This window comes from Anoplopoma fimbria, chromosome 4 (assembly GCF_027596085.1).
Source record: "Anoplopoma fimbria isolate UVic2021 breed Golden Eagle Sablefish chromosome 4, Afim_UVic_2022, whole genome shotgun sequence".
In the NCBI taxonomy this organism is placed as follows: domain Eukaryota; kingdom Metazoa; phylum Chordata; class Actinopteri; order Perciformes; family Anoplopomatidae; genus Anoplopoma; species Anoplopoma fimbria.
Window position 1 is genome coordinate 12803444 of NC_072452.1, and position 25010 is coordinate 12828453.

The window sequence follows — 25010 nt, forward strand, 5'->3', positions numbered from 1 at the left end:
TATGTATAGCATGTTGAAAAAAATCAAAAAAGTCATCGTATAGTATGTTGAAAAAAAGTCATAAAAAAGTCATAGTATAGTATGTTGGAAAAAGTCATAAAAAAGTCATAGTATAGTATGTCGAAAAAAGTCATAGTATAGTCTGTTGAAAAAAGTCATAGTATAGTAGGTTGAAAAAAGTCATCAAAAAGTCATAGTATAGTATGTCGAAAAAAGTCATAAAAAAGTCATAGTATAGTATGTTGAAAAAAAGTCATTAAAAAGTCATAGTATAGTGTGTTGAAAATAGTCATAGTATAGCATGCTGAAAAAAGTCATCAAAAAGTCATAGTATAGTATGTCGAAAAAAGTCATAAAAAAGTCATAGTATAGCATATGTCATGAAAAAGTCATAGTATAGTATGTTAAAAAAAGTTTAAAAAGTCATAGTTTAGTATGTTGAAAAAAGTCATTGTATAGCATGTTGAAAAAGGTCATAAAAAAGTCATAGTAGAGCATGTTTAAAAAAGTCATAGTATAGTATGTTGAAAAATGTCATAGTATTGCATGTTGAAAATAGTCATAGTATAGCATGTTGAAAAAAATCATAAAAAAGTCATAGTATAGTATGTTGAAAAAAGTCATCGTATAGCATGTTGAAAAAAGTCATTAAACAGTCATGGTATGGTATGTTGAAAAAAGTCATCAAAAAGTCATAGTATAGTATGTTGAAAAAAGTCATAAAAAAGTCATAGTATAGTATGTTGAAAAAAGTCATAGTCATAGTTTAGTATGTTGAAAAAAGTCATAAAAAAGTCATAGTATAGCATGTTGAAAAAAATCATAAAAAAGTCATAGTATAGTGTGTTGAAAAAAGTCATTAAACAGTCATGGTATGGTATGTTGAAAAAAGTCATCAAAAAGTCATAGTATAGTATGTTGAAAAAAGTCATAAAAAAGTCATAGTATAGTATGTTGAAAAAAGTCATTGTATAGCATGTTGAAAAAAGTCATAAAAAAGTCATAGTATAGCATGTTGAAAAAAGTCATAGTATTGCATGTTGAAAATAGTCATAGTATAGCATGTTGAAAAAAATCATAAAAAAGTCATCGTATAGTATGTCGAAAAAAGTCATAATAAAGTCATCGTATAGCATGTTGAAAAAAGTCATTAAACAGTCATGGTATAGTATGTTGAAAAAAGTCATGAAAAAGTCATAGTATAGTGTGTTGAAAAAAGTCATTAAACAATCATGGTATAGTATGTTGAAAAAAGTCATTAAATAGTCATGGTATAGTATGTCGAAAAAAGTCATAGTATAGCACGTTGAAAAAAATCATAAAAAAGTCATAGTATAGCATGTTGAAAAAAGTCATTAAAAAGTCATAGTATAGTATGTCGAAAAAAGTCATAGTATAGCATGTTGAAAAAAGTCATAGTATAGAATGTTGAAAAAAATCATAAAAAAGTCATAGTATAGTATGTTGAAAAAAGTCATCGTATAGCATGTTGAAAAAAGTCATTAAACAGTCATGGTATGGAAGTTGGAAAAAAGTCATCAAAAAGTCATAGTATAGTATGTTGAAAAAAGTCATAAAAAAGTCATAGTATAGCATGATGAAAAAAGTCATAAAAAGGTCATAGTTTAGTATGTTGAAAAAAAAAAGTCATGGTATAGCCTGTCGAAAAAAATCATAAAGTCATAGTATAGTATGTCGAAAAAAGTCATAAAAAAGTCATAGTATAGTGTGTTGAAAAAAATCATAAAAAAGTCATGGTATAGCCTGTCGAAAAAAATCATAAAGTCATAGTATAGTATGTCGAAAAAAGTCATAAAAAAGTCATAGTATAGTGTGTTGAAAAAAGTCATTAAACAGTCATGGTATGGTATGTTGAAAAAAGTCATCAAAAAGTCATAGTTTAGTATGTTGAAAAAAGTCATTGTATAGCATGTTGAATAAAGTCATAAAAAAGTCATAGTATAGTATGTAAAAAAATGTCATAACAAAGTCATAGTATAGTATGTAAAAAAAAAGTCAGTATAGTATGTCGAAAAATGTCATAAAAAATCATCGAATAGTATGAAGAAAAAAGTCATAGTATAGTACGCTGAAAAAAGTCATAAAAAAGTCATAGTATACTATGTCTTAAAAAGTGATAGAAAGGTCTCAGTATAGTTTGTTTAAAAATGTCATATAATGTCAAAAACATTCATGAAATACAATATAGTATGACAAAAATTGCATCAAAAATCATAGGCATAGTATGTGTTGAAAAAACCATTAAAAAGGCACACAATAGTACGTAATTAAAAACTTATAAAAATGGCAAGACAAGGCAAGGCAAGTTTATTCATATAGTACATTTCAGCAACAAGGCAATTTAAAGCACTTTCCATAAAACATCAAAAGCAAGAGTACGAAAACACACATTCATGTAAATACAATTAGAAACTGTAATTTAAGAGCCAAGAGCATGAACAATGAAAACAAACAAAAATAGATGAAATAGAATAAAACAGTGCAGTGTAAATAATTATTTAATAAAAGGCAGTGGCAAAAAGAAAAGTCTTCGGCCTTGATTTAAAAGAAGTGAGGGTTGCAGCTGACCTGCAGTTTTCTGGAAGTTTGTTCCAGATGAATGGTGCATAAAAACTGAATGCTGATTCTCCCTGTTTAGTTTTGACAGCAGACCTATCCCAGATGATCTTAGAGGGCTGGATGGTTCATAACGTAGCAGAAGATCACAAATGTATTTTGGCCTTAAACTTCAGTGCTTTGTAAAACAGTAGTATTTTGAAATCAATTCTTTGACAGACAGGAAGCCGGTGTAAACACCTCAGAACTGAGTGACGTGATCCCCTTTCTCAGTCTTAGTGAGGACTGGAGCGGCGGTTTTCTAAATCAGTTGCAGCTATCTAATTGATTTTTAGGGAGACCTTTGTAGACACCATTATGACTTTTTATGACTTTTTTATGACATACTATACCATGACTTTTTTTTCCATGACATATTTTATTATTACATGATATTTTGAAGACAATCTATACTATGACTTTTTATGACAAACTCTACTATGACATTGTATGACTTTTATTAAAATACAATACTAAGAATTTTAATGACAAACTATACTATGGACTCAGACCTGAATTTCAATAGCTACATTAAGTCAGTTACAAAGTCCGTCTACTACCACCTTAAAAATAGATCCAGGATTAAAGGATTATTCTCTCAGCAACATTTGGAAAAAAACTGGTCAATACATTTATCGTCAGCAGAGTTGACTACTTTAATGGAGTATGTCATGAAAATATTATGTAAAGGTTATAGTATGATATGTTGTAAAAAGTCATTATACTGAGTACTGGAATGTCACAGTATAGTATAGCATAACAATGTCATACAAAGGTCCTACAATAGTGTGTCAAAAAAGTCATAAAAGTGTAGTATGTAGTGATAAAAGTCATCTAAAAGTCATAGTATAGTTTGTCAAATTAAGGTCATACTAAATATCAAGTAAAAGTTATAGTATATTATGTCTTGCAAAAGTTAATGTATAGTATGTCAAATATTCCATAAATTCATAATAATATAATATATATTATGACATATAATATGTCAATATAATGTTATTAAAAGTTAGAGGGTAGTATGTTGAAAATGTCTAGTCATAAACAAGTTGTAGTGAAGTGGATTATAATAAAAACAGTATAATATGTCACAAAAAGTAAACATAATTTATGTTATTAAATATCATAGTATTTTATGTTATTAAATGTCACTAAATGTTATAGTTTAGAATGTCATCTAAATCTTAAAGTATAGTGTGCCATAAGAATCTCATAAAAGATGATATGATATAATGTATCAATAAAAGTCATAGTATCGCATGTCATTAACATCATGAACATTTAATCATAACGTTTTTCATTAAAAGTAATTCGATAGAATCTAATGAAAGAAGTCATAGTAAGAATGACTTAACTATGTCATAATATTATGTCAAAAAAATGTCATAATAGGTCATAGTATAGTGTGTTGGAAAAAAGTCGGAGTGTTGTGAAATTTCATATCATAGTAAGTCGGAAAAAAGGTATCTTAAAGTATGTCATTGAAAAAAGTCATGGTATAGTATGTCATCAAAATGTCATAACTAGTCATGGCATAGCGTGTTACAAAGAAATAATAGTATAGTAAATTATTAAAATGCCATTATAAACATCATATTTTAGTATTTCATAAAAAAGTCATAGTATAGTATGCAATAAAACTTAGAGTATAATATTTTCACATAACACAATGTCATTAAATGTCATTAAATGTCATAAAAGTCTAAAAGTCTAGAGTATATCATTAAAAAGATATTGAAGATATTTTTTAAATTTAATTTAAAGTGTCGTATTATAGTATGTCTCAAAAAAGTAGTGGGATACTATGTTAAAATTTGAAGTGTTGAATGTTATAAAAAAGTAATAAAAGGTCATAATGAAATATTTCAAAAACTGAATATTAGTTGTAAAAAAAAAAAGCAATGTAGCATGTAGCATGTGATGCAAACTTCATGAAAAGTCATTGTATATTATGTGATAAATAAGTGAAAACATAAACTATAAGATATTTGATCAAAATGTCATGGACTAGTGTGCTATTAAAATGTCTGTTTAAAAGTCGTACTATAGTTTTTCATAAAAAAGTAATGTATAGTATGTCAAAAATTTCATAAATAGTCATAGCATAGTATTTCTTAGAAAGGGAATAGTAAAGTATACTATTCAAATATCAAAGAAAGGCATACTATATTATTACAGTATTTCATTAACATTTTCTAGAATGGAATGTTGTAAAAAAAGTTTTAGTTCATTATGCCATTAAATGTCACATAAAGGTCAAAGTATAGTATGTGAAAATCTTCATAAAAAGTCATAATATGGGATGTTGTAAAAACGGTATAGTATATATAGTATGTCATAAAATGTCAATAAATTACATAAAAAGGCAAATCACAGTATGTTGTATGAAAGTATGAAATGTCATAAAAAAACGTCATAGTATAGTGTCATAAAAATGTCATTAAAAGTCATATTTTAGTAAAAATAAAAATTTAAAAGAAAATTGTGTAATGACAAAATGTTCTTTAGAGGACGCTGATCGGTCCATGCACTGGCTTGCGGGACACATACTAACTTACTTACATATTACTTGAGGCCTAATAAGCTGGAATTTTGCATGATATGCAATCCTTCTGTGACCTCGTGACGAGAATCCATCTGCTGTACAAGGCAAGGATACAACCAGATTCCTCTTCACTTCCGTGGAGTCTACGGACAATAGTGGTTCTCAACAACGCTGCATGCAGCACTTCTGGATGCCAAGCAATCAGCCTACTTCAAGCAGGCACTGCACTAGTTCTTTTAAAATGAGTAGGCACACTATTATTGAAAATACATTTGTAAAAAATAAAAATATATGTAGGTACAAATGAAACAAAGTTGACCTTAACATTATATAACCAACTTAGTTTATACACATTGGCCTTTAGTTACTTTTTATTTTACTTTCATGCACAATCATGCACACTATCAATCACTTGCACTGACCTTATTAACGATGCATCAGGTCTCAGACCTTCAGTGGGTCAAGTTAAATAACACTTTTCTTTACTTTTACAAAGCGAGTACAAGTAATTGACAGTATGTAGAATTCCTCCTTTCAATAGTCAAAAGTTGTAAAAAATAAAATAACTGAAGGCAAATTTGCATCAACAAAGACGTCACAATATTAAAGTCAACTTTCTTTAATTTGAAACCTCGTTGTATATGCATTACAAATTCATTCGGTTCTACGTATCTGTCAGTAAGACTTTCCAATATGTTTATAATTGTTACTTTTTAATAATTTTGACATAAAGTCATTGAATGAGAGACAAATGTTGGTTAAACTATTGTGGGATGACAAAGTGTATTAAGGATGGCCACCAGGTGGGAGTATAAACTCAGCAATCTCCCACAGTGAGTTCTGTTTTGGAGAACTTTGGCTCTGACTGTTTGGTAGCCAAGTTTAGAGTCTAAACAACCTGTTACAGTAGATCACATACTCAGTCTTGTAAACACTGTAACTGTAAAGGAGGAATGTGCACTTGAGATGCTTAAAGTCATGCCTTTATAGCAAAGATCTGGCTAGTGTGATTGAGCTCTGTGATGTGTCTGGTTATCGTACAGTGTGTATTTCTCTCGACGAGAAGAGGGAGGGGAGTTGGTTTCCAAAATTTCTGGGTTCAGTTTAGTATAGCAGAATATTTCAAATTCTGGGAATAAGTTATGTGGGATGGATTTGTGCTTGGTGGAGCACCATTAGTATATGATGTGTGTATGAGTTGGATATGGGTGTGTGTGCTTCCTCTGGGTCTGTGGGATTTTGGCCCATAATTCCTGCAGCTCTCAGGTCACAGCTCCTTTCTCACGCACATATTTGGCATTCCTTCCCCGACATGATTACCATACACCTTCCACTCTGGGTTTGGCTACGCGGAATATTTCCATCATTCCCGAGTGGAACTAGAGCAACGTTCCAGAAATGAACAACTCACCCCACCACCCCCTACTCGCTCTTCTTTATCCCACCCCCACACCCTGTTTCCCTCCCACCCCACTGTCTCCCCCTTATACCACCCCCTCGAGCACAGATTCCTGCTGCCTTGCAATAGGATTCCTCTGGTACAACCCTTTTCCCCCCTGAGTCAGCTGTTTGTGTCTGCTGGCATGATTGGGTCATTTGGCAATGACATCTTTTCAATGACCTCCTGCTAGGATAGGGAAGGAAGGGGAGGCATGCGGGGATAAGAGCAGGATGGATGAGAGGAGAAGCAGCTATGTAACTCTAACTCACTACTGCATGTTTTCCTTGCACCGTTCTGTCTGATCCTTCATGTTGTATATTCATGGGAAAACTTTATAATGTGGAGGTCACCTTTGATTTTGAACAGTCAGAGCTCAGCAGTTTAAGCGGTTCCCGAGTGAGGCTGATCCATCTTAGATTTCTGTTTTTATAAAGCAATGTAATGTCTGAGTTCGAGCTTCAGTGACTTCAACCCATTCTGACAAGAACTCAGTGAACTACAGATCCTGCTCCTCTGATGCCTCTATGTTCTTGCCCCTTTTTTCATTTGGAAAGCTGCAGATTTGATTTAAAGCACTAAAGTCGTCGAATAACTTTTTAATTGTTGTGGGAAATGCAGAATTCCATAGTTTTGCATTAACAGTTTGCTATTGGCCCTTGATACCTGCTCAGAGATCATCAGTTATTATGTAGTTTTCAAATAAACTGTCAATTTTTACAATTATCTTCTCCTCTATATAATGCCAATAGATCCTATGAGGAGTGGGCCATATGGGTAAAATCTATCACAGTAGATATTCTATATCAACTATGTAAATTCAAGTTAAAAGTTGTATGGGTCAATTAAAAAAGGGGCAAGGTTTGTTTTTGGTTAATCCAGTGAACTAAATACCTGAAAAATTAAGGTAAATTGATGCATAAAGTCCCTCAAACTCAATATTACAATAAAAAAAAATCCTGCACACTGAATGATTGCAATATTGCAAACAATGATCTAATACAATCAGATATATTAAAGCGATAGATAAGTTGTTGTAAATGGTATGGCACAATCTCTGATGGTTGACAAATGCATACTGTGTTACATTTCTTATTATATTGCCCACCCGTAACGTGTATCACTATGTCTTTGAGCCCAGGGAAATGTCTTGGCTTGTCTAAAACCCAAAGATGTTCAATTTAGAGTGATATAAAGAAGCAAACAATCAAACTCCGCATATTATAGTAGCTGGAAAAAGCAAATGTTGGCAATTGTTGCTTAATACATGACAATTATTACTAAACAAAATGGTTGCCAAATCATTTTTTGTCTATCAACTTATTGGGCTTTAAAGCAAGCCGACCACATCTGGAGCCTCTGCAAACTTGAATCTCTTTCTACAATATATTCTTTGACAGAAAAGAGAGCATGTGAAAAAGCAGTTCAAAGAGGCTGAGAGACACAGGAAATGTTTCTGTAGGGTTTACTGAGTCGAGAAAGACTGCTGTACACAGAGCTGAAATAAATAAATGAAATAATTTTATCGTAATAATTATAATAACCATCATAGTAAGATTGCTTATTTAGGGTTTCTGTCTTCTTTTATATATATAATATATATAACTTTCAATAAATTGTTCCCTTTAATATATTTTTTCTCCTGTGTGTATGCATGAGACTTTGGTTTGTTCCACTGAATGTCCTGGTAGCAGCATTCTGTATCCACGGTATCGCACAGGAGCATCATCCCCTGGGTCGTTTCTATAGCAATGCTAATAGACAAGGCACCCTGCCCGCCAAGCTCGCCCCTGCACTTGTCATCCTCTGCACCTATAAGCTGAGGGTGTAGTGTCCCTGGGGGAGTGGGGGGAGGAATCATGAAGAAGATCTCCAGTTGTCTTTGGTCGGTTGTTGGTTTGGTTTGCTGTGATTGGCTAGCTGGTTTTGGTGCAGCTTGGTTTTTATACATTCCAGTTCCTAAAGCTTCAGTCCCTGTGGTGAGTTGTCACGGGTTCATGCAGGGACTGGATGGTCCCTTTCCAGAGTCCCTCTTGATCCAGCTTCACTCATGGTTGTTGGTGCACTCACTGACTCACGTACACACAGAAACAAACACACACTCTCTTACACGCATTTCCTTGTCTTCTCGATCTCACAAACATGCGTTTATTCAGAAAGTCACTCACTCGATCATTCCCTCATTCATCCTCTTGTCAGCAGTCTCACAGGTTCACACCAATTTAGCAGTGAAACAAATAAGTGTGTCACATGTCAACAGTCCATTATTGGTCCATTTGATCTGTGCAGATCACTCTATCCCTTTGTCCACTCTGCCGTTTTCCTGTCCTGTCCTTCCTGTTTTCCCTTTATCCGAAGGCTAAGCACCCACTCTCTTGTTCAGTCAGTCTTTTCCACCCCGTGTTCTATCTCTGTATGGTCCACTTGTAATCCCATACTTGACATTGTCCAGCTGGTCCAGATCAGGAGACACGAAGGCCTTGTGGTTTTTGTGGTATTGGAATAAAGGCCTTCGTAGAGCCTGGGACTCTGGCTGCCCTTCAGCTTCTCTGTCAGTATTTCTGGCCTATGAAGGGAAGCAGACCAGGTCCATAAAGCTTGCAATGATGACCAGTAATGGTCCAGTTGCCCCAGTTAAGAAACAAAAAAATAAGAGGAATGATCACTAACTAGTGGGCTGTAGTGGCAAATTAGTAGGTGTAAAGCTTAACCCCATGAATGATTCATCAAGTTTGTGGTCAATGTTTGTCCCAACAAAGTGAGGTGTTCAGACGTGTGTGACAGATGAGATGACTGGTTTAGCTATTGGCAGGCTCAGGTCAAGGCTTTGGATGAAAAGACAGTGGGTGCTCGTGTTAGCTACTACTAGCGGGGCCCGGTAGCGCGCACCCGCTTGCCCCGCTTGCTGACGGTGGTGAAGCGAAAGGGGGTGGTGAGGTCGGGCTGCTCACCAGGCGGGAAGCGCTTCATGAAGTGTACGTCCTGCTGGTTCGGGAGTGTGTGGGGGCCTCGGCGTGGACGGCCTCTTTTAGTGAAGCCCACATACCAGCCTGTGTAGCGCGCTGACATCAGAGCTGTGTAGTGGTTTTCCAGAACCTTTTCCACAAAGACGCAGTCTTCGCTTCGATTACTGGCCTTCTGAGAGAGCAGAGAAACCACAGGTACCAACACACGCACACGCACACACACACACACACACACACACACACACACACACACACACACACACACACACACACACACACACACACACAATGGGAGAAACAAAGAGTGGCTGGTCAGGACACTTTAAGATAATTTGATGTTTGATAAACATATCCCTAAAAGAAAGAAGTCTCACCTTTCCTACCAGCTTTCCACGGCGGTTCATGCACAGGTAGAAATTGGTTTCTTTGCCCCGGATTCTCACCTGGCTACCAAAGGTATCAGCCTCCACTACGAGCTGGGCTTGTGAAGGGACAGACAGAGGGACAGACAGACATTAGAGCCGCAGGCAATGCAGAAAAAATACAGTTTGCTGTGTTTGCAGGATGTGACAGTTTTAATGGGTTTTACCACACAAATATTAGAGGAGGCTAGCCCAGATTAAGAGCTCACTCAGTTTCATGTTGTGTGAGGTCATTTTCCATGGCAAAGAACAACATTCAGGTTTATACGAACAAGCCCACAGCAAGTAGTGTGACACTAATTGCACAGATTACCAGCCCCAGTTAAATCAGATTTGGGTTTTTTAACCAGATAAGGCATTCACAATAAGGTTCATAGTTGCTATTAAACATGCTGATAAATCACATGCCAATGTAAATGTCTCTCGCTGGACAGATGGTTGTCAGATAAGCCCGGTCACACACATGGATGTGAGGCCGCTGACCACAAATGGGCCTCGTAAAAAAGATAACAGCCAAAAGTAGACAGAGCACGGTGGGCCGGGAGGAGCGGGAGAACAGACTGAGTGTCTGCGATACTGTTGTTTTAGGTGAGTGCATGTGTGTGTGCACCTCTGTGTATTTGTGTGTGTGCAGGTGCATGCGTGTTCATCCTTCCAGGCAATACCGCTTCACCAACTACACATCTTCAGAGAGCGCTTGTGCCTGTTTAAAAATAAATCCCTAAAATGGTTTCTACATGACCTTAGTCAACAAAGGGGTCAAGAGAAATCAATACCTCCCTCCCTCTTGCCCTCTTCCGCTCTCTTCCCCCAACTCTCCTCCCGTCTCCCTTCTGCTCTTTCACTTCATGTTCATACCTTCATGCACCCGCCTCGTCTTTGCTTCATTTTGTCTCTCTGTGTAATGCCTCACTGACATAGTTGGTCAGTTTTTGGTGGATTGTTCGGTTTAGGAGTGGTATTTGTTTATAAGCAGACATGCTTTTTTTTATGTGTATGGTCCCATCTATGGCTTGAAGTGGCGTGTTAGAAACCTGACATGTTTATAAATCGATGCAATGTGCAATACGAGCGACCATCTGAGCACATGTAGAAATACAAACTCCAGCTTTATGGCTTGGCTTTCTTCTGCCCATTGATTGTGCGTGGTTTAAGAATGGGTTAGACATCATTACAGATGGAGAAAAGTGGAAAGGAGGAGGGAGTGGGGGATGGACAGAGGGAGTGTTCGAGGATGGAGGGAGGGACGGAGAGGAAGCCTGCTGTTTTAAATCCAGAGGAGACAACAGGGAGGATGAGAAATCAATGGAGGGATCGATGAAGGAGATGAGTTTCGTACACTCTACCTGCCAGGCTTTTCCCGCTAACTCACACTTGTTTTCCCTAACACCTTCTCTTTCGCTCTCTCTCTCTCTCTCTTGCGTTCTCTAGTGAATCATTGAGTCAGCAGCCAGTCGATGAGGTCTTTGTACTCCCAAGACAAGCTTCACTGCCCCTCTGCCAAAGCCTGGGGAGGCATGTGTGTGTGCTTTTGTGAGTGTGCCGGCACAGTTGCATTCTGTATCCGTTCATGCATGCACTTGGTCAACCTTCAAGTCTTTGTACTTGCAGCCGTTAGTCTGTGTGAGTGTGCACGTGTGTGCAGGGAAGCATCTAACTATGTGTACACTGACTCACACGTACCAAAGTGCCAGTGTTCTACTGTGTGTGTGTGTCTTACCAAATTTGTCTCCATCTTCTCCTCGAGCGCTGATTCTGCGTCCCAGCACCTGGACATGTTTGCCGCTGGTGCGGCTGTAGAGCTGGTAGACCCGATGGTGTCGCCGACTCATGGTGTCTCGCACCTGCGTTTGGTTCTCCACATGCACGCTGAAGTTGACCCCATCCACACCAAGTACCTGCTGAGAACACAATCACACGCACACACACACCAGGGCAGACACACACCCAGAGGTTGGCACACGTATACATACACAGAAAGTCATGAACCGACGTAATAAAAATGCATATATTATCAATATACAACTTTCCCTTTGTAATATAGGAGCACTCCTTGTCATGCATGCAGACTCTTACCTGCATTGGATTGCACATCACCAGCAACATCTGGATACATCTGGAAAAAGTAAAAACAGATGAATTTAGAACAATTTAAGCAACACTGAATTTTGGAAGAGTAATGTGTGACACCATCATTTCCATCTCTTTCTTCTCTGCCTTTCTTTCTGTTCAACATCCCTTTTCCTTTTTGGGTGATTATTCACATTGCTGGGTGTGTGGCTGGCAAAGAGACATGACTAACAGACAGGCAGGCAGGCAGATGTCCAGCGATCGGCAGACAGACAACACCCAGAGCAGTGTTTATTGTTACGCTACCAGCCTTCTGTCCAAACCCACTTTCTGACCCGTTCATGACTTTCGCCCCACCAAAATCTGGCCTCCAAATGACCCGATTGGACCGTGGCGAAATGGCAAACATACCGAGACAACTAGAACATGTTTTGATTTGGACATCTAAGGGACTGGGCTGGCTTATTTGGCTGCTCTGTGTATGTAGACAGCTGGGCTGGAATACAGGTGTATGCTAAGCTGTGATGTGGCTTTGGAGAGCAGCAGAGTGTGGTCACAATTAGAATAGCTCTGAATAAGCGACGTGAGCTACCAAAGCGTGTGGAAAGATCCTTTTAGGGGGGAAGCACTTGGTTGGGAATAATCCTAATGAGGAAGCATGAAGAAACTTTCCTGTATTTTTTCTTATTACTCACTTATGCTTCTGATCTGGATCTTCTGAGAAATTTATGATGGAAACAGCTGGTTACAGTTAAAATAAAAAAAACTCACTTTATCATATTGCTTAATTGAAGTTTAGACCTTGACCTTGGATGCATCATGTTATTAACAGCTTTAGTAAGGGAGTTATTGTGTTGCGCAAAATCTATTCTGGCAGTCCTTGCACTGTTCTGAATTAGTGGCTGAAGACATGATGATGTTCAGAACCAAGTGTGTGGGCTGAAAAGAAATTCAACGAATTTTGTCTTTCCCCACCTCATCTTCTATCTCTCTGCATGCCTCTTCTCTCTCTCTCTCTCTGTACTACACTCTTGTTTTCTGACTTGTTGTCCTCCCTATCTCTTCTCTACGTTATCTCTCCCTCCCTGTCTTTCTGTCCACTCTACCTTTCTCCTATCGTTCCTTGCCTCTAATCTTCCTTTATGTTGGGGGTTAGCAGGGTGACTCCTCCACACTTTCATGGGCATGCACACAGATGTGCAGATGTGTGCAGGGTGTGTGTGTGTGTGTGTGTGTGTGTGTGTGTGTGTGTGTGTGTGTGTGTGTGTGTGTGTGTGTGTGTGTGTGTGTGTGTGTGTGTGTGTGTGTGTGTGTGTGTGTGTGTGTGCAGTACAGGAGGAGCAGGCAGCTGACAGATGGGCCAAAGCAAAGACATACACACTGCTGAGTGAGGGAGATAGCGGAGAGAAGAGAGAGGTAGACTGAGAGGTACACAAAGGGATAGGGAGAAGGAAGGTGATGTCAGAATAAATAGAAGGGAGATGAAGCAAGAGAAGGCTGACAGATAATAAGAGAGTTGAGAGATAAAATCTGAAAGAAGATGCACAGATGTGAGAAGGAGAGGGTGAAAAAAGGCTAAGGTTACATTTTGTAGGAAGAAGGAGAAAAAGTGGCAAAATGAGAGACAGAAGGATAACCACAGAGTGTGGCCTGGCGTGAGAAGTAGACAAAAAGATAAATAATTGGAATGAAAGAGGGGGGCGGGGGGGTTCAACTCATGCACGTCGTAACACATGTCACTGCCTCCTGACTACACACACACACATATACATATGCTTCCTCTCCCTTCCCTCCTCCTTCTCAACATTTCTTTCCCATAGCTGGTGTGTTCAGATAACCTGGGCACTGCAGCATGTTGGCCCTCACATTTTGCCTGCGCAGCCGAAAAACCTGAGCGCCTGTGCATTGTGAGGACTCTCAGCTGTTAAAACACCACGGCTGCACTGCTGCCGAGGACACTGCAGGAAAAGTGCCTCGGCACTGGATTCCCCCGCTCCCACAAAAACCACAGACACTACATATTATGCCAGCCACAGAGAGAAAGAGAAGGAGCGAGGAAAGAAGGAGACAGGATCAACAGGGGGTGGGGGAGGGATGAGAAAACGAGAAAATAAGAGAGTGCCGAGTAAAAGTCGGGCAAAGTAAAGACAGAAGGAGGTATGGAGAGAGGGAAAGCCCGGTGCGCCTTGGCCTGCTGCCAAAACAAGCACGGGTCTGACATCATAAACCTGCGTCCCAGCAGATCTACCATATGGAGGCTGCGGTTGGACTAGCAGGCCTCAATACCGAGGACTGGGCAGCAGCCTGGAGTGAGAGCGGTCGGCCTGGTGGGACTCAGAACAGAGCAGTGGTTTCAGCTGTGTGTAGCAGTGGTTAGCGTGGTAGGCCAACACTGGAGCAGTGGGCTTCGCCACAGTGCAAAAGTTTCAGATGTTCAGCAATGGGCCTTGGTGAAGAATGGTGGTTAGACTAGAGGGCGTGTGAGTGGTATCAGCAGTAATAGAGCCTATGGTGGAGCAATTGTTAGAGAAGCAGAGGGCTTCGACAGGGAGCTGAGCAATAACAGGTTGTTGTGGCATAAGGCCCTTGGCTTGAAGACTTCAGTATAATCACGTTGGTAAAAAAGCATGGATGAAGTGAAGTGGCTGTGGTAAAACTGATAGACAAGAAGGAAATGAATAGAAAGATGATTGACTCTGAAAGACCTAAACTAAAACCAGCAGACTAAACAGTGAAACTGCTCCTCCTCCGATACTGCCAGGGGCGCCGTCATTCAACAGTTATTAATTCATACTTTTTTTTATCTGAGCAAGTATCTGTGGAAAAATGGGGTATAGGCAAGACAGGAAGACAGATGTAGGCAGTGAGGTGGTTTAGTGGAGAGAGTGTGAGGGAGACAAAGACGAAGAGAGAGAAAGTCAGGCAGACACCAGCAGCAGCACACACCCTGTCCAGGTTGTGTGAGGAATGAGAAGTATCTGGAGATGACTGCCATCTGGGAGAAGTACAGCCGACACAAAGAAAGAAAAATAAATCCCTTGGCTTTTAACAGGACACACCTCAAATGGGCAAACTCAAGCCCCCTGAGTCTGTATCCTCCTCCCTTAGATTTGCTCTTGGCACTTAATCATTTTCCTATCCCACTAGATAAAGCCGGTGTTATTTGACTCAACTTCAGAAATATTTTCAATAGGGGGGGGGGAAAAAAGCATTTTCTTGGCGATGGGGAAAAATGCCTTTTTCTAATTCAGTTTGGCCATCCCTGAAGTAAGTGCAGATGGTGATGGAGATGTTTATGGCAGGTTTTATGAGTAACAGGGCCCTGACTCTGACCCAGTGACCCTGAACTGTCAGCCAATCAAAACAGGGCCTTCCGTGGCATGTTTTCTATGGGGACTGATGAGGAGTGATGTAATTGTTAGACACTGCAACCTTCCTCTCCATCATCTTCATCTCTAGCTATGCCTGGCACGAAACTAGTTTAAACAACTGAAAAAAACAAACAACAGATAGGTATATATATATATATACCCGCGTGCATAAATAAGATAATTACATGATTAAGTGATAAAAGTGACTTACAAGACGGTCAGCGTGGAAAGAAGGGACCACATTGCTTCCCCCCTCCACTATGGAACTTGTCCCAGAGACAGTCCCCTCGCTCGGTCTAAGCCAGTCCGGCAGTCCAGAGAGTTTCGTCCTGTGTTGTGAATCCGCTGAATGTTGTTCAGAGTCAAAGAGTCAGCGGACACTCCCGTTGGCATCGGCGGCGACGTGCCCCGGTTCTCCCGGCGTGCGTAAATGTGCGGGCGCGGGCAATGTGGGTTGCGAGGCCGGGGTAACTGTGCCACTGTGACCGCCGGGCAACCTTTAACAGCTGTCCACAGTGGTGGAGAGACGGATGGGCGGGGGAGCAAAGGGGGAGGTTAGGGCTTTAAAGGCTGCGCGTCCCCGACAAGGAGAGGAACAGGTGAAAGCGCGCTCACGCCTCACAGATAACCAATTCCAATCGACCTCGCTGACCCTCGGGGTGATGCTCAGCCCTGTGAGGGGAGATGCGGTGGGTGCATAATCTTCTGCGTAATCCAATGCGTAAGGTTTCAGCGCAACAGCAAGCTTCTGGTCACCAAAATGAATTCTGTAGACGGTGAGATGATAAAAAGAAAGTGGTAGAGTGTTTTTTTTTTCCCCCGGCACAGACAGGAGAAGAAGCAGGCAGGTTTAGTACCAGCAGAGCAGGGCCAGGAGCTGTTGGAGGTGGGCTACCTGGGCTGGCTGATGGAGCAAACCGTGAACTGGAGACGGGGGCTCTGCGGGCGCAGGGTAATGCAGGGCCTCGGTCATGACTGCGCCCCAACGCTGGCTCAACGGGTCTGTGGCTCAGGTGACACACAACAACAGTGTCCGACAGAGAGGGTGTTAAGGTCCCAGAGCGGTCCAGCTCAGAGGGGTATGGAGAGTTCTGAATGAAAATGGGAGGGGATAAGAGGGGAAAGAAAGACCAGGGAGGGAGGGAGGGAGGGAGGGGTGGCTGTATAGAGGATGGGAACAGCTGTGACTGGGTGGCGGACTCAGCCACCCGCGACACAGCGAGGAAATGACAGCCGCACTTTGCACCTGATTTCGCGGACTTCCCCGCTTGCCTCAGCCGCTGGTTGCCGCTTGGTTGCAGAAGTCCTCCCTTGACACAATACCAGCCCAAACACAGCACGATGACATCACCTCCAAAATGTTTGAGGGGGGGGGGGGGAAATGCAATCCGACCTTTTTATTTATTTTTTCAAAACGTAGAAAGTTTAAGCAGCTTTCTCTGTAGGGGGGGGGGAACAAACACGAAAGTCCTATTCGTTCCGAGAAAAGAGAACTCCGCGGTGCAAGAGGAGAGGAGTCGAGCTCAGCAGTTTCTGAATAAATAAAAGTTAAAACGTGCGCATTGGAAACGTGTTTACCCCCAAATCACACTGTCAAGTTCGACTCCCAGCACAGAACCTGCACCGTCCCTCTTACCCCTTATATTTCCTTCCCTGTTTCATTCAGACACCAGAGGAGAAAATGTAAGAGAGAACACAAAAAGAACCCAGCCGTGCGTTTTTATCCACTTCACTGGTATTATGCAGATCCTTCTTCCTTTTAAAAAATGCCAAGGTTTCCTTCCGTAAAAAAAAAAAGCTCTTCTTAAGGGGGGCTGCACAGGAGAGGCGCGTCGGCAGGCACAAACCTCACTCCAAGACAAACCAGAACAAGATTTTAACAGACGCGGATCAATCCTCCCTCCTCTCCTCACTCCCTCCCACCTCTCTCTCTCTCTCTCTCTCTCTCTCTCTCTCTCTCTCTCTCTCTCTGCCTCACACACATGCACACTTATTGGATCAAAATGGAATTAGTCAGTGGTTATGCGATGCCGACCCAATTTACACTGCAAAAATGTAGATTTTTCACAAGTGAAAAACATCTGCTAATGAGGTGGGATAATTTCACTTTACAATGCAAAGCAACTAGCTTCTATCATTTTCACGAATTAGGCAATTTTCTTTTGGACTTTTGTTTTAACAAATATGTGTTTGTGGAAATTCCTAAAACACGTAAATGCATTGGAAACAATTCGGGTGATGTCATTGTATCGAGAGGAATTCGTTTGTTTGAATATTTTTGAAGTGGTTTGCAGAATGTCTGTGACAGAGAGAGAGAGTGACAAAAACTTTTTTGTTGCAGTTTGTTAGATCCCCACAAAACAAAGACACCTGCCCCGGTCAGGTGAGCAGCTGTCTTAACCCAACGGGGACTTCTTGTCCTGCATTATCTCCCCTGAAGATAACCTCACCCCTGCAGCCTCAGTGGCCCCGGACTGAAGGGTGGATGGAAGACACACACACACACACACACACACACACACACACACACACACACACACACACACACACACACACACACACACACACACACACACACACACACACATCCTTCAGAAATGCCGCGCTTTCAAGTGATGTATTTCATAACTTTTAAGTTAAACCTTAAGAGGGAAAAATGAAACGGAGAATGAGAGACAGTCGGGAGGACGGTATGTAAGCACGGACACGGATCCAAAACGAACATTTCTCAGGGATTTCGGCAGCAACGCCCGCTCTGCGCTCCCAAAACTCCCTCTCACCGCGCACAACCGCAGACGGTCAGCCAAGCCAACACAACACTCCTGCCATACCTTTCATTCACACACACACACACACACACACACACACACACACACACACACACACACACACACACACACACACACACACACACACACACACACACACACAGGAAAGAGAGTAAATTTGTGCACGTATGTGCATGTGTGTAGAGGTGGGAGGGGGTTGGCCTCATACATCAGGGACAGTTATTTTGGCTCCAAGTGTAGGGCTATTCTTTTCAATATTGTAGTTTCAAAACACACACACACACACACACACACACACACACACACACACACACACACACACACACACACACACACACACACACTTCTGCAACTGGATGGGGTTGAGCAGGGCTGGGTAGGGGTACTGTGGTTGAATGCCTTTCCAGTCATGCTCCATAGACAGGCCTCTGGCCTTTTTTCCAACTACTGGCTCTCTCTGTCTTTGCACCTGTGTCTGGGTGCTTTTCGCTGTTCACCGCACTGCTGCAAGGGACACGAGAGTAAATGTTGTGGAGAGGGATTTGAACCACATTCTGGTGATGAGGAATGAGGCCCGTCTGGTACTCTTAAGCCCAGATGGAAGGGTTCAGAACAGGGACTACAGCACATCTTGGTACAATGGTGGAGTAAGAAGCAGCAGACAGAAGAGCTCAACTCCATTCGCATACTGTGCATGAAAGCCTGATTTAACAATAGTGGATTTGTAGTTAGTAGTAGATATTCCAAAAGGACTGCTGTTGAGATGATCTTACCCCCATTGTAAACTTATAAAAATGCAAGATAACACTAAGATAACATACGTTTTGGTTGAAATACAAAAAGAAAATATAAGACAAAATTAAACTGACTCCCATTCACATCTGGAGTCACAGACTGTTATAATAACATATTCAAATATTATATTACATGGGTTTGGAAATGACATTTCACGTACCAAAAATAACATAAAGTTGGGGTGGGGGGGGGGGGGGTAAATCAACCAGGCCCTTCTTCCTCTCTCTTTCCTTCTGTCACATCACTCTCTCTCATTCATTTTCTGTCCACCCTATCTGTCTCTTTAATCTCCCCGGCTGTTTTTTATCTGCTCACTCTGTCCCTCCCTCTGTTTGCAGCCAGCATATTGATTGCCCATGTCTTTGCCTCTGCAGCTCCTGCCTATTGATCCTTGCCTAAGACACACACACACACACACACACACACACACACACACACACACACACACACACACACACACACACACACACACACACACACACACACACACACACACACACAAACTTGTGTGCATACACATCCTCACATACATGGATGTCCCCTTCTATTTCTCCGAACTCAAAAAATATCTTACTCTCATGCAGACCAACTTTGCCAGACACAATATTCATAAATGCACATGTGCATGCATTCACGTGTGCACAAACGCACACAAAGAGACGCACAACAGGACACCTATTTTTTTTTTTTGCATATACTCTCTGTTGTATTGAATAGACTTGGCATTGATGGACGTTATGCCTTTGTGCTTCTCTCTCGACTCATTAAAGTGAATGAGAGCCGTGTGTGTGTGTGTGTGTGTGTGTGTGTGTGTGTGTGTGTGTGTGTGTGTGTGTGTGTGTGTGTGTGTGTGTGGTCTTGGGCCCTGTAGCTGCTTTAGGTCTGGGCCTAGCAGCTTTTACTCTGCATCTCTCTCTCTCTCTCTCTCTCTCTCTCTCTGTCGTTGACGGGGCCTGCAGGCTTCTTCATCCAGGGAGCCTGGTCAATATGGCCATTCTGTCTAGCAATTAACATCGATCAGCGCTCGTCAATACCGTCAGCACCCAGACAAAGACCCAGGGTGCATTGCGTGTGCTTGCCCTTTCTCTATCACAGTCAAACAAATCCCCAAACAGCACTCTCATTATATGAGGGCATTCTGGCCTGACCCCAAGGTCATCGTGGAGGAGAGGCATGGTGCGCTGGACTCTATGTTAAGGGTGACTGGAGTGGAACCTAATGCACAGCTCGGAGAGTTCTGAGCCGCCAGTTGTTGACTCATTATGACAGTTGTGTGTGCATGTGTAGAGGTGTGGGTGAGGAGTCAAGTGTAGATATTCCTTGGTTTGGATGCAGCCAAAGACAAGTTGACAGGCGATATCATCCCCCGCTGTGTACTCTAAAGTGTTAAACACTGTGAAAACTTTGAACAGTATGAATGCAATCCATCATGCTAGTGACACACAGATTTGGAGTTTTCAGATGTGTCAAGTGTAGTGGATTATGTCCAATTAGTTTTGTCTATAAGGAATGGGCTGTATATGTATATATATATATACGCATATATATATTGGATGGGAGGAGGTACCGAAGTAGCAAGCCTGTGAATTTGTGGGATCCCTGGAGGGAAAGAGAGGTTTTGGCTTTGATTAATACCTGCAGACATGGGCCTTAAACCTCACATCAGATGTTGAGATGTCAGGCTAACATCGGTTTCTGGGATAGATATCCCTATACTCTGTTAATCATGAGCCAAGTTTAAACTGTTCCCCAATGTGTAAATGTATGAGACACTTAATAAAGGCCCTTTGATGACAAAGGGGCCCATGCAAAGTCAAGGAATGCGTACAGTGTGCCGGTCTTTGAAATGAGAACCTGTTCGCCACTTGTCCGCGTCTGTGAGATGAGAGAATCAACAGCTGCAACTAAGTAAGGGCAGGAATTAATTAGCGGAGAGCCGTTTGTGCAATATTGAACCGGGGCTGAGATGAAGAGAAAAGCAAAATATTGCTTTTATTAGCGGCGATGTTGGTGGTGCACAGCCTGCTCCCTTCTCTTGCTTAGCAAGATTAATCCAGTGAATATGAACGTTTACTCTCCTCCGTTGCACAATCTATTGCAGCTGTTGTCTCTATACATAGCCCAGCTGAAGCACTGGAATAACTTTACTTTGACACTTTCAAGTTGGAGTGTTTGATGCTGCTTTGGACACGTGTCAGGGTAATTATTCATGTAATCTAGCTTGTCATTGTAAGGCCAAAGCCTGATTTTCCAGAGCGAATCAGGTAGTCGTGTTCTTTGGTCTACACCTGACTTCTTATCAAGATACATGACACCATTTTCCATATAGAAGTTATTCAGTGGCTTCAGGAGTTTATTGTCATTGTTGTGAATGAGGTTTGCCAAAATACCCAATAATACAAAACATCTGTGCTAACCAAGTGCAACATACTGACTTCAAATCCAACAACATATGCGATCCAGCAGCAAGACTGCCTCGAAGGCCGCTTGCTGAAGACAATTTGCATTGATGAACTGGAATGTGAAAACATAAGATAAAGACATCAAATTGTATGCACTTGAATCATATATCAGAATCACCAGGACCTCATGACAGAACCTCATGCAGGGCCCAACCCCAAAGACCCTCTGACCATCCCAATGAAATGAAATCAAGGACAGAAAATAAACTTTGAGAACAGGGAGCAACTGAATAATACATTTGAGTTTTAAACAGAAGATAATATGCTGCAAAAATAAGGGGTAAACACAAAAAGTCCTGTGTCCATCCTGTCTGTCTCTGATTGGCAGGGGCTGTTTAGTGCCCTCTGTCAAGATGACGTAGAAGAAGAAGATAATTGCTTTGGACCAATGAGGTTGTACATAAATATGCACCGCTCAGCAACTGGGTGGATGTTTGTTTAATTATGGTCCTTGTGGTTCTGTGTGTTTGGTTGAGTGAGGGTGTCATGTCCGTCAGTGACACACTGTACGCAGCTGAGTGTGTGGAGTTTGTGGCTATAGTGTGAATGGTTATGAATATATTCAAAGTCAACAAGGGTATGCACAAAGTTGTGTAGATGTGTGGTTCATTACTTCAGTGTGCAAGTGTGTGAGTGATGCATAGTGATGTGAACTGCAGCTGTGGCTTGTGTTGGACGCTGCTCCAGCATGTTTTTTTTTTTTTTTTTTTCTTCCTGTTTCATGTTCAGGCGCTAAGCGATTGAATCCATGATCATGGTAACCTTCACTCCTGTCATTTTTCCTGTTCATCTCTTGCACACTCCTTCTCTCTTCCTCCCCCTCCTCTCCAATGGGTGCCCTTTACTCTTCCATCCTCTCTACTCTCCTTTGTGCAGCTTCTGCTCCCTCTCACTGTGTCCATTTCTCTCATTCAGTTTTTTCCCTTCCCCTGCCCCTTTAGCCTTGCCACCGGGCAGAGGAGGAACTGTAATGTTTATGAAACCCTTTAATGTGCTATGTAATTACCCTGGCAACACCTCCCATCATTACTCACGCCAATAAAGCGCCTTCAAATTGACATGTCAGAGTGGTAGAGCAAGAGACAGAGAGGGACATAGCACACAAACTTTCCACACACACCACTGCCCCCCCCCCCCCCCCCCCCATGTTAATTGCTCCTCCTTTTTTTTGTCTTTCCTCGGTCTCCATTTGTTCATCTCTGTTATGTTGCTTCTTTCATTCTTTCCATCCACAGTTCCTTCCTCTCCCTCTGCATCCCCTTCTCTCCTGCTCGCTGTGACTTCTGCCAGATGCCCAGGTGGTGGTCAATTACAGCACAACTCCTTTTGGGATAACAAAGGCATTCTTAAACTTGCTCCACTGAGCCTATTTTAGGAAGACTTCTCTGTATATTGGAAACTGTGTGAATGGGCTTGAAGGAGAGTGAGAGAGAGAGAGAGGGAGGGAGGGAGGGGGGGTTAAGGGAATAACACTTACCGAAAGAGTGTAAATGAGGGTGCATAAAACAGGCAGGCAGCTGCAGGAGCATGGTGCATTCCAAACACAAATTGTTGTGAGTAATGCAGAACTGTTTGTTCATGCTAAAAACTTCCATATGCAATTAACACATACTCACATCCTCTTACAGCAGTCCCTCCCTTTCCAGCTCACCCACCCATGTTAGTCCACCTCGGGTCACTATACCTCCCACTTGGACAGCTGAGGCCCTGGCTCTTCTTGTGTTAGCACTTATGCTAAGTCCCCTAGCTTTTCTCTACCTTTACTGCAAATGCTCAAACCCCATTTGCTGCCTTAACATTGGGCTCTTACTGTAATACCCTTTGCCAACCTCTGGTAATCTGTGGCTGTAGCCTCTTATTCTTCCTCCGTCTTGGCAAAATCCTAATTTGTAAAAGAAATATTATAACAAATTAAGCAGCAAAACAATGGGTGGGTGTCTGCCTGACGTCAGCCTGCATTTCATTAGCAATCGCTAGGCTAACGCGTTCCATATGGAGGAGCCTGCAGGGTAGCCCCCTGCTTCCCAGCCCCAGCCTAGCCCAGCCCAGCCCAGCATGGCCCAGCTCGACTTGGTTGCCATGGTCTGCCCCCACCCTCAGTCAGCCCTCATTTTGGACCCCATCCGGGCCCCCGCCATTATGTCATCTTTAATTTGGACTTGTCACACATCACCTGACACCTACCCCCGTCATGCTGTAACCTTTTGTCCCGTTGGAGCGAAAAAGCACTCCGGAGGCTTTCTCCCTCTCTCTTTCTCTCCCACTTTGCCTGTTGTTTTATTCTCCATTTTCCTCTCATTCTTTCTCTTTCTCACAAGCCCCCCCCCCCCCCCACTCACACTCTCTCCATTGGCTTCTGTCACTTCCTCCCTTTCTCTCTTCAACCTCTCACTCCATGTAAACCCACCTGCCTTTCCCCTCTGCCCTTTGTCATTTAGATTTAGGTTTTAATGTGTGTGATGAGCAGGGGAAACAATGAAGAAAGATTCAGACAGGAATCCGATGACACCTCTGCTCAGTCACCCCTAGCTCTCTTCCCAGACCCCCAACAGATGAGCTGAATGACAGTGATATATGGGAAGTGACAGTCAGAGGGAAAGTCCTCTGGAAAGAGCTACATTGTTGCACATCACAGGATTCTGGAGTCAGACTGGTGTGCTGGACAGAGCTTTTGACTCCTGGGGAGCGGCCGGGCTGTGGGGCTGTCTGCTGTGATGGAAATATGGAATGTGACGGATCTCTGGAATTTAATAGAGGAAAAAGAAGGACGGAGATGGAAGCACAGAAGCATACAGATAAGAAAGGATTCAGATATTAATTTCAATTTTTGCTCAATGTGCACTGCAACAAAGATGTTTATGCATGTGCACTACAGGTGTGATTGGTGCAGGTACTTGTGAGCGTGGACTGTGTGTCTGTTTACGCTTGCACTCTCCCGGCCTTTGTATCTATGTGTATAATCGTGTGTTTTTTTATGGCCGATGTGCACTGGTGTGTGTGTGGGTTGCTGTGCACACCCATGTGAGTTGCTGGGTGTCTCTGGTAGCTGTCCCTCATCACTGCTCTGTTCCCCCAGGTCTCTGCTGTTGGCTTCATTTTGCTCTCCTGTTCTGCCGTATGCTTTGTGTTCAGCTCTGTTTCACCCTATTCTACTGCTGAACTGGTAAAGAGATTTGCCAATGTATGTTTTTTGGTACAGATAATATTGTTTGGCTTTAACTGGTTTGAAGCTCAAAGTTGGATTGTTGGATGATTAAATTCATTGATTTTGAAAGCTCTACTTTGCAAGTCATACTGTAACCCTTTTGCTTCTGCAATAAAAAAAAAGAATGAATGAAGTAGTGACAGCTGGTAGAAAACCATTTGGTTAAATTATTCTCTCTAGCTCGATAGCCTGTTCAGCTTGGATGGAGGAAATTTTTTTTTATGATGAGGAAACTATTTTGGACCCAAACGATCTGGTGAGAACTGCGTTGACCGAAATGAAAGGAAACTTCAGAGCCTATGAATGTCGAAACAACTACATATTGGATAAATGG

The 25010-nt window shown here is 41.7% G+C and overlaps 1 protein-coding gene across 1 annotated transcript; it reads right to left on the reverse strand.

The window, feature by feature from the left end:
* Window positions 1–8223: 8223 nt before the first annotated feature.
* On the reverse strand, window positions 8224–15712 carry fgf18a (fibroblast growth factor 18a). The gene is made up of 5 exons (XM_054597590.1): window positions 15637–15712; window positions 12061–12100; window positions 11705–11885; window positions 9937–10043; window positions 8224–9734 (listed from the first exon to the last, which is right to left on the reverse strand). Exons 1-5 carry the CDS (start codon window positions 15666–15668, stop codon window positions 9462–9464), a joined length of 633 nt encoding a protein of 210 aa, XP_054453565.1. The 5' UTR covers window positions 15669–15712; the 3' UTR covers window positions 8224–9461.
* Window positions 15713–25010: the final 9298 nt, after the last annotated feature.